The sequence below is a fragment of the Euleptes europaea genome, chromosome 12 (genome assembly GCF_029931775.1).
Source record: "Euleptes europaea isolate rEulEur1 chromosome 12, rEulEur1.hap1, whole genome shotgun sequence".
Taxonomy (NCBI): Eukaryota; Metazoa; Chordata; class Lepidosauria; order Squamata; family Sphaerodactylidae; genus Euleptes; species Euleptes europaea.
Genome location: NC_079323.1, coordinates 32865501 through 32878794, shown reverse-complemented (window position 1 = coordinate 32878794; position 13294 = coordinate 32865501). Strand labels below are relative to the sequence as shown.

The window sequence follows — 13294 nt, the reverse complement described above, 5'->3', positions numbered from 1 at the left end:
TTGTGGCCAATAGAAAAAGAATGACAATTGCCGCAAAAGGGTCATAGGTGGCAGAGGCTGGGCAGGCATACAGAGCACAGGATGTCCAGGTTAGATTATTCCAGTAACTCTCAATATCCATCCCCTCTGATGTAAACCGGTATGTATGTTACTTCCATTTAGGCTGGTGGAAGGAAGGAAGGGAATTTGAGGGTCCAATCCTAGGCAAAGTTATACCCTTATAAGTCTATTGGAGTCAATGGGCTTACAAGGGTGTAACTTTGCTTAGGATGGAACTCTAGGTTTGGCTTCAGTACTCAAACCACCTAACTGGTGTACATCTAAATTTTGTACTTATACCTGTGCTGTTACCGCACTAGGTATTCCCAGCGATGTATCAAGAGTTTGGAAATGTTATAAAAACATCGCTTTAAAAGGGGTTTTGGATGCCACGGCTAATAAATGGTTGGAAGACGTCTTCACAGTTAAAGGGGCCAAACAAAGTGCAAACAGTATTTTTTATAAGTTTCAAACTCTTAATGCATCGCTGGGAATACCTAGTATGGTAACAGCCACTTGTGAGAATAAAGCTCATCCTTTTTTCCTCCTCAAAGCCAATATATATAAGGATAGCTATCACAGCAAAAAGATTTCATCTTTCTACAGCAATTCCTTTGAACAGCAGGGATAGAAACTTTGCACACACCTTTCTGAGCAGGAAATTCTGCTTTATTCTTTTGTCCAATCAGGTAAGCAACTAATACTTATTTAAATTACTCCCCTTCCCTTTTTAATATGATGTACTTACCTTTGATGAATCATACTAGGTTTATTAAAACGGCTGTTTTGTTTCATTGTATTTTTCTCCAAGGATACTTGGGAGATCATTCCAGAACAGCGGCCATGCTAGTAAGCTGTAGCAAAATTAAACAGGAGTCCAATAACCCCTTAACACCACCTGTGCATCTGCTAAAGTGAGCCCTGACTCACAAAAGCTTATGCTGGAGGACTTGTTAATCTTGAAGGTGCCCCTGGACTCCTGTCTGGAGCATCTGCTAAGAGTTTTCCTGAGTGGTGGGGCATGGAGAGAGAAGCAGTCTTGAAAATGGATGATGTCAGTGGCTAGAGAAACAAGTAGGAAGAGAACAACTGCAAGATGTTCTCTGTCACTTAGAGAGGGAAACAAATTTCAGTTCATTAATAAATTTGTCTGGCCTTTTGCTTGTTTCTAATTTCCCGCCACACTTTAAAAACAAACAAACAGTTCCACTGCTTATCAGCCATTATTCAGCCACATGGTGGCCCTAGGCATATAGGGTGGGGTATGGTGTGTGTATTTTCAGATGTCGTTGACTAAAATGTTGGAGGCTGCTTTTCAAAGCCATCCTTTAAAAAAAAAGAAAAAGCGAAAGCCACCCTGCATTGTCATTAGCAGTTTTGTAGGTTCCTTCCCTGTTTAGGTGATTTTAAGTGTTCCCTTCTTCAATGCTTTGTAGCTGCAGCCTTTGGCCAACATGGGTCCTGCCCCCACGTCGGGCACATGAGTTGCTTCCCACCATAGTTTGCACTGGAAACAAAGAGCCAGGTAGAGCGTCTCCTCCAAACAAGGCAATCCTCACATCGGCTTCGATAGCTCTGGCCAAGCTGGATGCGTAGCTGTCTATAGATTTATGGACTTCAGCTTTTACATGGAGAACAGAATTCTTTGCAGTGTCTGAAGAAAGAGAAAAACCACATAGAAAAGGTAACATAAACTATCCGGGAGGAATGGATTTTGCTTCTGAAGACAACAAATGATATTTTGACGTCTATATACACACACATACACAGAGCTACATCCAGTCTGCATCTTTCCCCTTATATCTCCATGAAGAAAAGGGCTAGATTTTTATTTATTTTTTACTTTTTTAATGAAAGCTGGGAACAAGTGGATCATGGCAATAGATTGTTATAACAGTAATGCTAAAGTGATCTAGCAATTCCTGATTCATTAAAAAAAAAAGTAGGAAAAAGCCCTTTGGTGGGTGTAAGGAAAGCAATGGTTACAACAGAGCTGAGGTAAGACAAATAGCACTGATCTAGATGGGACCTGCTAAAAATGCACACCTTCCCATCTACATGTAATCCAAAGGGGGCTTGATAGCAATCTTTAAAATAAAAAAAAAGACTATCCCAAATAAGGATTCGAAAAGACTGCAGCGAAGCAGGGGGAAAACACAGAACTGGGATGAATAGAGGACAACATTGTGTGGATGCTCCGAATAAACTGCACTGCTGCAAGGGAGCCAGGGTGGAGGAAAGCATCCACATGAAAATGGCTTCACTCTCCCCTTCAACATCATGTGTGCTTAGCTGTTTCTGCGAGGCTGTGTTGGTCTTTAACTGTTGCACAGAGTTCAATAATATTTTAAATGCTTAACAACAGAAGCTTAAAACAAGTGTACAAGAAGTCTCTTCTACTTATAACATCTCAGTATTAAAAGGCAATCTAAACGCACCTTTAAGTCGTTCCACTTCATCTTCAAACGTGACAGAACTCCGCCGCCGGTGGGGATAAATGCAGTGTGGGTGATTAACACCATCCGAGCTGTAGTCTTCAAGCAGCATGACATCTGTTCCTAAAAGGAGATCAGGGTTTAAGACAATACACGTGGGGAAGGCCATGGCTCAGTGGTAGAGCATCTGCTTGGCATGCAGAAGGTCCCAGGTTCAATCTCTAGCATCTCCAGTTTAAAGGATGAGGTAGTAGGTGATGTGAAAGACCTCTACCAGAGACCCTGGACAGCCACTACCAGTATGAGTAGACAATACTGACTTTGATGGACCATGGGTCTGATTCAGTATAAGGCAGCTTTATGTGTCCAAGGTTTCCTAGTGGAGTGATGAATGCAAACCTACATCAGATGTAACTTTCTAAGGGGAGAACTAATACTAATGCCAAGCACAAAAGAGCATTTGCAGGAAAGAACAGGCAGATAGAAGGCAGAACTTAACTGTTCCCCCTGCCTTCTTATCCTTCTTTCCAAATGCCTCTCTTCTCAGTCTTAAAATAATAATAATCACACTTTATTTTTCTATCATCCGAGCTCTGAAATTTGAAGCATCCTACCTGTAGGGGGGAAAACTTTCTGGGGGATGAGTATTTGCAGAGAAGAGTAAGCAGGCTAACTAATCCAATAACTAATTCTGCAGATGCCCATTATCGCCCATACCATTAAACGGCAACCATGTTGAACAAACATATTTGTCAGTATAATGTCCAGTCCTACTCTTAGGGAGTAATGCAAAGCTACAAGTAGCCTGATTCTCGGTGTATTTACTTGAAAGTAAGTCTTGTTGTTCATTGAGGCTTACTCTCATGTAAGTGTGTACAGGAATGCAACCTGAACTCATATTAAATTGTAAGTCTCATTTTGTTCAAGTTAGCATGTATTGGATTGCAGCCCTAAATGCAATTCCTATGATATTCACTGAGCCAGTGAAATATCTGGTGACATTTCTTTATTTCATTCATACCCTGCCTTTCTCCCCAGTTGGGATGTAAATGGCTGGCATGGTTCCCCTCTACTATACAACCATGTGAGGTAGATTAGGCTGAATGTGACTGACCCAAGATCACACAGAAAGCTGTGTGATCTTGGGTGATCATGGCAGGCTGGGAATTCAAACCAAGTTCTCCCATATCCTAGTCGGACACTCTGACTACTACACTACACTACCTAAACAATGAACCTGTAACTGAAACCCAAAGCTTATGTACTGAAAAGTTTCTCATTCAGCTCCGTGGCTCTCAAATACTTTCATGTGGACATAAAATTAAGATAGACTACGGATTAAATGGAGTATGTAATCTGTCTCTATACTGTAACATCTCCACAAATTGTTGGATTGAAGGAATTGCTGGCAGAGTCTGAGCATGGCAGAGTCTGAGCACCAAGCATGGCGGGGGAGGGGGAAGCAATGCATACATTGTGGTGGGACCTTGAGATAAGTAAATCCCTTGGTCTACTTACACTATTTCAGAAATAAAAATGTTCTTTTATGAGGTGGGATGGGACTGTGGGAGGTGGGAGGTGGACAAGTCACAAACGGATACCACCTCCAGAGAAATTATGTTTGGGCCCTGGATGTGAATATTCTGCAGGAGGGCGAAGCATGTCTTAGGCCAATGAAAAAATGGCAGAAAAAATGGCAATGTTAATTAAAGCCATCGGAAAATATAAGTCCATTGTTAAAAGGAAACATGAACATATGTTTTAAATCAATTGTTTTGTGGTTTGAATGCATACTTCAGTATTGCATCTATTTATAGTAGTAGTACCAGCAGTTCATTGTATAAGACCATAGGCCATTACAAAAACAATATACCAGCAATTTTAAAATGGACAAGCCAGTATCATTAAAAAAAAAACATTAAAATGCGCCCGTGCAATTCTATCCAGCATTCTACAATTTATATTTGCTTCTCTCTGATTTTCTTAGCCTCAAGGCCATAAAATGCCATTTGTTGGGAAATATAGGGATCCATATCTGATAACAAATGAATTAATTTATCAGCATCAGATAATGATGGTAATGCAGATAGAATGTTTGCCAAAAACCTATTTCAGGGTTCAATGTAGTGTGGAAAGCATCTATTTATATAGCTGTAGTAACACCACTGATTATATTTTAATAAGAACAAGAAATCAAGTGAAAGAAACACTGTGATCCTGCACCGATGTAGTAAGGAGTAAGTTACATTGCATAGTGGTCAGACTGACCCTGCAAGAGTGCAATGAAATAAATAGACAACATAGATAGGGTCCCAAATCTGTGTCAGAACTGAAGCCCACCGCAAGGCTTCAGAATAGGCCTGGGGCCTTGGGCAGATTTTCTTCTGCTCTATAGGCTGAAGTCTTCCTTTCAGTATTCTTGTGCTGGTTAGTTAGGATCTCTCAAATCTCCCTGGCTGCATTTGCAGCTAGGTTTGTGGTACTGTGCATGAGAAGGAGACAATTATAATTTCCTATAAGTAGCTGTGTTAGTCGGTTGCAAAAAAAATTGAATAAATCCTCGTGGCACTTTAAAGACTAACTTTTTATTTTAGCATAAGCTTACATGGACTAAAGGGCACTTCCTCAGACGTGGCTCAGTTTGTAGAGCATCTGCTTGGCATGCAGAAGGTCCCAGGTTCAATCCCCGGCATCTCCAGTTAAAGGGACTAGGCAAGCAGGTGATGTGAAAGACCTCGGCCTGAGACCCTGGAGAGCTGCTGCCAGTCAGAGTAGACAATACTGACTTTGATGGACCAAGGGTCTGATTCAGTATAAGGCAGCTTCATGTGTTCATGCCTGTAATGTGTGTTCTCTTCCTTGTAATTTCTGTAGCGCTCATCAGGTTTCACACATTCCCACTAAGCTTTAAACACTCTGGCACCAAGAGAGTGCCATTAAAATTAATTCAGCTCTGACAACAAAAGCATACTCTCCAGCTTCATAGAAACCATAGATTCACCTAGCAAGAAATGGAAAAATATAGGCCCGTGGGCACCATGGCACCCACCAATACCTTTTCTGGTGCCCAAGTGTTTTTAGGAGGTGGGTGGGGCCAGGCAGGGCTTTTGCCCAGCAAGGCTTCTGATTGACTATTGGAGATTTGATTGGCTGTGCAGATTTTTTAAAATGTTGCTTTGGCAACAGCTGCCACCATAGCACAAGGATCTGTACTGTGTTAGAAGAAGAGTTGGTTTTTATATGCCGACTTTCTCTACCACATCAGGCAGAATCAAACCGGCTTACAATCACCTTCCCTTCCCCTCCCCACAACAGCCACCCTGTGAGATAGGTGGGGCTGAGAGAACTGCGACTAGCCCAAAGTCACCTAACTGGCTTCATGTGTAGGAGTGGGGAAACAAATCCAGTTCACCAGATTAGCCTCCGCCGCTCATGTGGAGGAGTGCGAAATCAAACCTGGTTCTCCAGATCAGAGTGCACCACTCCAAACCACCGCTCTTAACCACTACACCACGCTGGCTCTGAAGTTAAGCTGCGGCAATCACTTTGTGGCTGGCTCCACCTCCTGCGGCAGCCACTTCGTTACTGCGCTCACCATACTGTCAGAATTCCAAATGTGCCCGCAGGCCCAAAAAGGTCGGGGACTCCTGCTCCAGGCAGCTTGAGAGTTCTTGCTATCTACATGCAGAATGCTAGCAACACAATAAGAAGAGTTACCTGAATCCTGAGAGTAGCTGAACCCTGTGTCTCCCGTGCTGCTGCTGTGTCCTAAAGGACGCTCACCAGCCATGAGCGCTGTGAGATGGGGGGATAGCCCCAAGTCTGCAAAAGAGTTCCAGTATTAACAATGTATGCATTGGAGAGATGATCTTAACAAAAGCATTGTCACAAACCTTCACTACTGACAGCCTGATTAATGGATCTACCAGTGGACCAACAACATCTGTACTAACAACAGCTGGCAATGAATGAAGGAAGAAGAGTTGGGTTTTCTCTACCCCTTTCTCTACCACTTAAGGAAGAATCAAACTGGCTTACAATCAACTTCCCCTCCCCTCCCCACAACAGACACCCTGTGAGGTAGGTCAGGCTGAGAGAGCTCTAAGAGAACTGTGACTAGCCCACCAGCAGGCTTCATGTGTAGGAGAGGGGAAGCCAACCCGGTTCACCAGATTAGAGTCCGCTGCTCATGTGTAGTGGGGAATCAAACCCGGTTTTCCAGATTAGAATCCACCACTCCTAACCACTACACCATGCTGGCTCACCACGAAAATTTATTCTTATGATGCTTATGTAAGAATATGTAAGAATTACACTTATGATACTTTCTCCAAAAGAGAAATCCAAGGCAGGGAAATTCTTATATTTCTTTTTCATTATGAAAAGAGATATGAGGGAGGGAAGGTGGCATGGTATAGACCTATCTCGTCAGATTATGGAAGGTAAGCAGGGCCAGTACTTGGATGTGAGACTACCAAGGAAGACTGCAGAGGAAGGCAATGGCAAACCAGCTCTGCTTCTCACTTGCCGTGAAAGTCCCTTGTTGGGGTTGCCATAAATCAGCTGTGACTGGATAGCACTTAACACACAAAGAGATATGAATGTTTACTATAAACATCTCCAAAACCCCGTTTTGGAAATAATCATATCTGTTCATCTACCTATCTAGTATATATCTATACTTTGTTACCTGTGATCCTATTAGAAATACTAAATAATCTGGATGTCCTCTGCCGTTGAACAAACGATTCTCTGTAGTACCGGTCGCCAAAGCACATTCCCAGCAATTCCTTGCGGACAGTTTTATTCCAGAGTCCATAAATCAGAGGGTGGCATATAGCACTAGTGAAAGACAGCCAGGTTGCTAATGTCTCCAAAGCAGGGGAAATGCTGTTTTTCCCCCAAAGTGCCTCAGATGTAATTACCACCATGTAAGGCCCCCACGTGATCACAAAAGCACCAATCACAACCAAGATAGTTATCAAAGCTTTGCATTGGTTGGCAGAATAAACTACTCCTTGAAAAGCGTTCCTTCGACTGCCCGAGGAGGACGTTGAAGTGCTAGAGTTCTTTCTTCCATTCCTTTGGGTATCTTCCTCCGCAATGACCACGCTCCCGCAATGAATCTTCCGTGCCTTAATCCTGGCCACGCGGAATATGAATCCATAGCAAATCATCATGACCATAAAGGGCAGCAGAGCGCACCAGATCTGCCAAAAGGCAGTGTAACCGGCCTCTTTATGCCATGCGGCCACACACATCCATTTGAACTGATCAAACTCTAAGGAAGACCAGCCGAAGAGGGGAGGCAGGCATCCAATGAGGGAATGTAGCCACACGTACACAATGGCAACAACAGCTCTGTTACCCGTAATCTTCATCGGGTAAATCATTGGGTACAGGACAGCATAGTATCTGGAAGAAATACAAAAAGAAGATTCCACTATATATATCTCTATATATACACACATACACACATTGCAATCAGTAGATAAATGGACTCTTGCTCTTTTCTATTGCTACAGACAAATGTGGCTACCCATTGTGATCTCAGACCAATATTATTAACGATTCTTCTTGGTACATAACATTTACAATCTTTGCATGTTTGTTGGGTTTCCCTCTGCTCTGCTATCCCCAGGTCCTTGCTTTAGAAAGTATAAAAAGTATTTTAAAATTGGTCATAAGTGAACCTGCATTTGTCCGAAAAGGCTACTGAAACATATGGAATCAGGTTCTAGGGGGGATGGACTGGGCCAAGGCCATGAACACGTATGATCTGTTTATGTCATTTCAGAAGTAAAACAGAAATCTTTCTTTCATTACTCTCGAGATATGATGGGATGGGGTATGTGTAGGGGGGTGCCATCTTACAAGTATATACGAAGCCCACAGTAATATTGTGTGTGTTAAGTGCCGTCAAGTCACTTCCAACTCATGGCGACCCTATGAATTAAAGTCCTCCAAAATGTCCTCCCTTTGACAGCCTTGCTCAGATCTTGCAAATTGAGGGCTGTGGCTTCCTTTATTGAGTCAATCAATCTCTTGTTGGGTCTTCCTCTTTTCCTGCTGCCCTCAACTTTTCCTAGCATAACTGTCTTTTCCAGTGACTCGTCTTCTCATGTGACCAAAATATGATAGCCTCAGTTTAGTCATTTAGCTTCTAGGGTCAGTTCAGGCCTGGTTTGATCTATAATACAGTAATATTACATGTATTTAAAACATATGCTTGTGGTGTCATATGTAGTATCAGTGGAATCTTCTCCAGTAAAAAAAAGTCAGCACTACATATTTGGAATCCAGTTTAGCCAAGTGACTTGGAGAGGTTTACACTGCTTTATGAGTACTCCAGATTTTGTGCTCTCCTGGCAGCTATGGAGAATAACAGGCTGATAAAGAGTCCTGGGGAGATGTATCTTTTCACCCAAATAGTAGGTGCACTGGGAGCAAGCCACACGGACTATACTACTCACATTGGTGCAGTGGTCCAAGAACTGTGTTTGGGGGAAGACACAAATACAGAGCACTCAGCATATCTGCACAATGGGTCTTTAAAAACTGCACTTCAGTCCCATCTGGTTGTCTCAAAATACAATTATAGAATGTTTGAAAGAATGAGGCTGAAGTTCAGTCTTCCATACAATTAAGGGGAATTAATAAAGACCTTGGAACACAGCCTCCACATTAATGAGATTTTAATTTTTTTCATCTTATGTTATTAATAATATGCTGTCTGCTGATTGTGTGTTATGTGTTAAGTGCTGTCAAGTCACTTCCGACTCATGGGGACCTTATGAATCAGTGTCCTCCAAAATGTCCTATCTTTGACAGCCTTGCTCAGGTCTTGCAAATTGAGGGCAGAGGCTTCCTTTATAGAGTCAAACCATCTCTTGTTGGGTCTTCCTCTTTTCCTGCTGCCCTCAACTTTTCCTAGCATGACTGTCTTTTCTTGTGACTCTTGTCTTCTCATAATGTGACCAAAGTATGATAGCCTCAGTTTAGTCATTCTAGCTTCTAAGGTCAGTTCAGGCCTGATTTGATCTAGAAGCCACTGATTAATTTTTTTTGGCAGTCCAGGGTATATGTAACACTCTCCTCCAACCCACATTTCAAAGGAATCTACTTTCTTCCTATCAGTTTTCTTCAATGTCCAGCTTTCTGCTGATTGCATATTATCAATTTGATACCTTATTCCGTATTGATGACAATAAATACTTCCATGAGCCTCAGCTTCAGGACATGGCCATGATGTATTATTTGATGCGCAGCATGTTTCTGTACCCCTGAGCACTTAATTCCGGCGCATCCTGATTTTTCGCTGCTCACCCACATGACACATAATGGAAGAATAGCATACCGGTCTATAGCAATGAGCCCAAGAGTGAGCATGCTGGCCGAACTGATGAGCATGTACAGCAGGGCTGAGAAGTTGCACCACACGACCCCGAAGATCCATTCCCTCCGGATGGAGCTGGTGACAACGAAAGGAAGCACCAGCACAGAGAGAAGAAAGTTGGAGAGGGTCAGGCTGAAAACAAACTTGTTGCTGAGCGTGAGGAGGTAGGATTTCTTGTAGAGGGTCAGTACCACCACCAAGTTTCCCAAACAGATGAAAATAGCAATGACAATGATAGCAATGGACTCTGTGATTCTGCCTGCCCCATCTTCCAGCAGCGTCAGGTTCCTCAAGGCCTTCTCATTACCGAGGGAGGAGTTGATGCTCATTGTCAGAGCATACGGTGGGGGAGTGGCCAGCACATGCTGAGCACCTGAAAAGAAGGAAAGCATAAAAAGACAGTTAAGCAAAAATATCGGCCTTGCTCCCATTCCTGATATCTGCTATATGCACTGGGTAAGTTGAGGAATGCTGCCTGTGCATGGTGAAGACCGTGCACTGACTCGCAAAGAGTCAATAGAAACCTCTGTGTATGTGCAGATCTGTTTGTGCACTGAAGTCTTTTAGCTAGGCTTGTCAACCTCCAGGTACTCACGGAAAATAGACACCTCTGTGCAAATAAAAGCTAGAACCAAAAGCACACAGAAACACAAGCTCAAAGAAGTTAGGTTATATTATAGACTGATTGAAACTTCTTTGAGCTTGTGTTTCTGTGTGTGTTTGGTTCTAACCACCAGGTCCTAGCTGGAGAGCCCCTGCTATTACAACTGATCTCCAGCTGATAAGAGATCAGTTCACCTGGAGAATATAGCAGCTTTGGCAATTGGACTCTATGGCATTGACGTCCCTCCCCTCCCCCAAACCCCGCCCTCCTCAGGCTTCGCCCCAAAAACCTCCTGCCCATGGCGAAGAGGGACCTGGTAACCCTACTCTCAGAGCTTAGGGCTGTGCTTATGTATGGCACATCTCCACTGAGCAAATCTGAAGCCTTCCTCCATTGGAAGAGACCCTTAAGTTGGAGGAAGGTTCTTTAGGCTGGACTAAGTTCCTCAAGCCTAAAGTAGACAACACACCATCATTTTACGCATCTATGGCAACTTGTGCATTTGAGTGCCCTTGGAATCAGAGTCCATTAACTAGCTCCCCCTTTCTAGATGTGTGTGTGTGTGCCCAACAAGAGATGGATGGACTCCATAAAGGAAGCCACAGCCGTCAATTTGCAAGATCTGAGCAAGGCTGTCAAAGACAGGACGTTTTGGAGGGCTTTCATTCATAGGGTCGCCATGAGTTGGAAGCGACTTGACGGCACTTCACACACACACCTTCCGACTCATGGCGACCCTATGAATGAAAGTCCTCCAAAACGTCCTGTCTTTGACAGCCTTGCTCAGATCTTGCAAATTGACGGCCGTGGCTTCCTTTCTGGAGTCCATCCATCTCTTGTTGGGTCTTCCTCTTTTCTGTTGCCTTCACTTTTCCTAGCACGGCTGTCTTTTCCAGCGACGCTTCTCTTCTCACGACGTGACCAAAGTACGGCAGCCTCAGTTTAGTCATTGTAGCTTCTAGGGTCAGTTCAGGCTTGATTTGACCTAGGACCCACCGATTGGTTTTTTTGGGGCCGTCCACGGCATCCGTCACCCTCTCCTCCAACACCCCAGTTCCAAGGAATGAACCCCCCCCCCCTTTGTAGATGCTCCTGGCTTCTTCCCCGCCGCCTTTGCGCCCCATCTGCGGGTCGCAGAAGCCAGAAAGCCTCCGCTCTCGCCCGGGCTCCCCTCGCCCAGCCCCGCTCTTCCTTCCCCGAGGCCACCCAGGCGGGCGCGGAGCAGGGCGGTGCGCGCCGCGCGCCCATTCCGCCCGGGGTGCCCCCCTCGCCCGCCCCATCCCCGCCGGCCAAGCCAGCAAGCCGGCTGGCGTTTTGCAGCCCCCCCCCCAAAAAAAAAAGGCCACGGAGGCCGCCCAGGGCAGGAGGGTCCCCCCCACGAAGGCTCAGACTCCCCCCCCCATCCACGCAAGCACACACAAACCCACTCCCCCCTTACACAAAGGGAGCCAACTGCAGGGCGCTCCGCGTCTGGCGCTCCACTCGGGACAGCCCCCCCATCGGCTCTTTCACGTCCCGCCGCCTCCTCCTCCTCCTCCTCGCGAGCCCCCCTCCCCGTCCACTCCTCCCCTTCCTCCTCCCCATCCTCGCCCCTCCTCGGCTCCTTTGTCCTTCTCCAGTCGCCCCCCCCCCCCGTTCCTTACCCGTTCAGGGCCGGGCTAGACCAACTTTTTTTGGGGGGAAAGGCGGTCTTCTATCGCCCGGGGTGGGTTTCCCTAGGCCACCGTCTGGTTCACCGCCGGTGCGGAATCGTTTTCGGTGTGGCTCCGTGGCATTCCTGACATATCCCGTGCGAATTGTCTTTCTCACCCCGCCTTTTTCCATCTCTTTCCCCCACCCTGTTGAGTGAGACAAAAAGAAGCGCGGGCTTTCGGGCGAGGGTGCGGTTACGTTGGTTTGGGTTTTTCCCCAAAAATTTTTTTTATTAAAATAAAAAAGTAAAACACGTACCAATCCATCCATATACAATATCATACCTTCCAAAGGGAACATATATTTACAGCACTGGTTCCCAACCGGGGGTCCGTGGACCCCCAGGGGTCCGTGAGAACTAAATTAAGGTCCGCGAAACAAAGTTATAAACCCATAATAAATTAATATTTTCAATTAAAAGTTCTCTATTATAAAATATATATATTCAAATATAATTCTAAGTTTAACTAACAGTTTAACTAACAGTTATGATTAAAGTTTATTTTCAAATTCCCGGAATTTTTATTTTGAACCTTGGGGTCCCTGCACTGAACAAAAAAGTCCTAGTGGTCCCTGGTCAAAAAAAGGTTGGGAACCACTGATTTAGAGCCATTCAAAAGGCTTCAAATAAAAACTGATATTCTTACTACAATTATCATTACCGCCTATCTAACATCTTTCTCTCTCTCTCTCTCTCTCTCTCTCTCTCTCTCTCTCTCTCTCTCTCTTTTTCTTTCTTTCCCATCAAGTCACAGCTGATTTATGGCCACGGGTAGGGTTTTCAAGGCAAGAGACATTCAGAGATGGTTTGTCATTGCCTGCCTCTGCATAGCCACCCTGGTACTCCTTGGAGGTCCCCCATCCACATATTGGCCAGGGTTGAGTCTGAGAGTGTGTGACTGGCCCAAGGTAGGGTTGCCAACTTCCAGGTACTAGCTGGAGATCTCCTGCTATTACAACTGATCTCCAGCCGATAGAGATCAGTTCCCCTGGAGAAAATGGCAGCTTTGGCAATTGGACTCCATGGCATCGAAGTCCCTCCCCTCCCCAAATCCCGCCCTCCTCAGGCTCCACCCCCAAAACCTCCCACCAGTGGCAAAGAGGGACCTGGCAACCCTAGTTCCAGAC

At 44.8% G+C, this 13294-nt stretch overlaps 1 protein-coding gene across 1 annotated transcript; it reads right to left on the bottom strand.

Moving 5' to 3' along the window:
- Window positions 1-1400: 1400 nt before the first annotated feature.
- Window positions 1401-10238, bottom strand: GPR161 (G protein-coupled receptor 161). The gene is made up of 5 exons (XM_056858364.1): window positions 9832-10238; window positions 7165-7889; window positions 6192-6296; window positions 2478-2597; window positions 1401-1693 (listed from the first exon to the last, which is right to left on the bottom strand). Exons 1-5 carry the CDS (start codon window positions 10197-10199, stop codon window positions 1446-1448), a joined length of 1566 nt encoding a protein of 521 aa, XP_056714342.1. The 5' UTR covers window positions 10200-10238; the 3' UTR covers window positions 1401-1445.
- Window positions 10239-13294: the final 3056 nt, after the last annotated feature.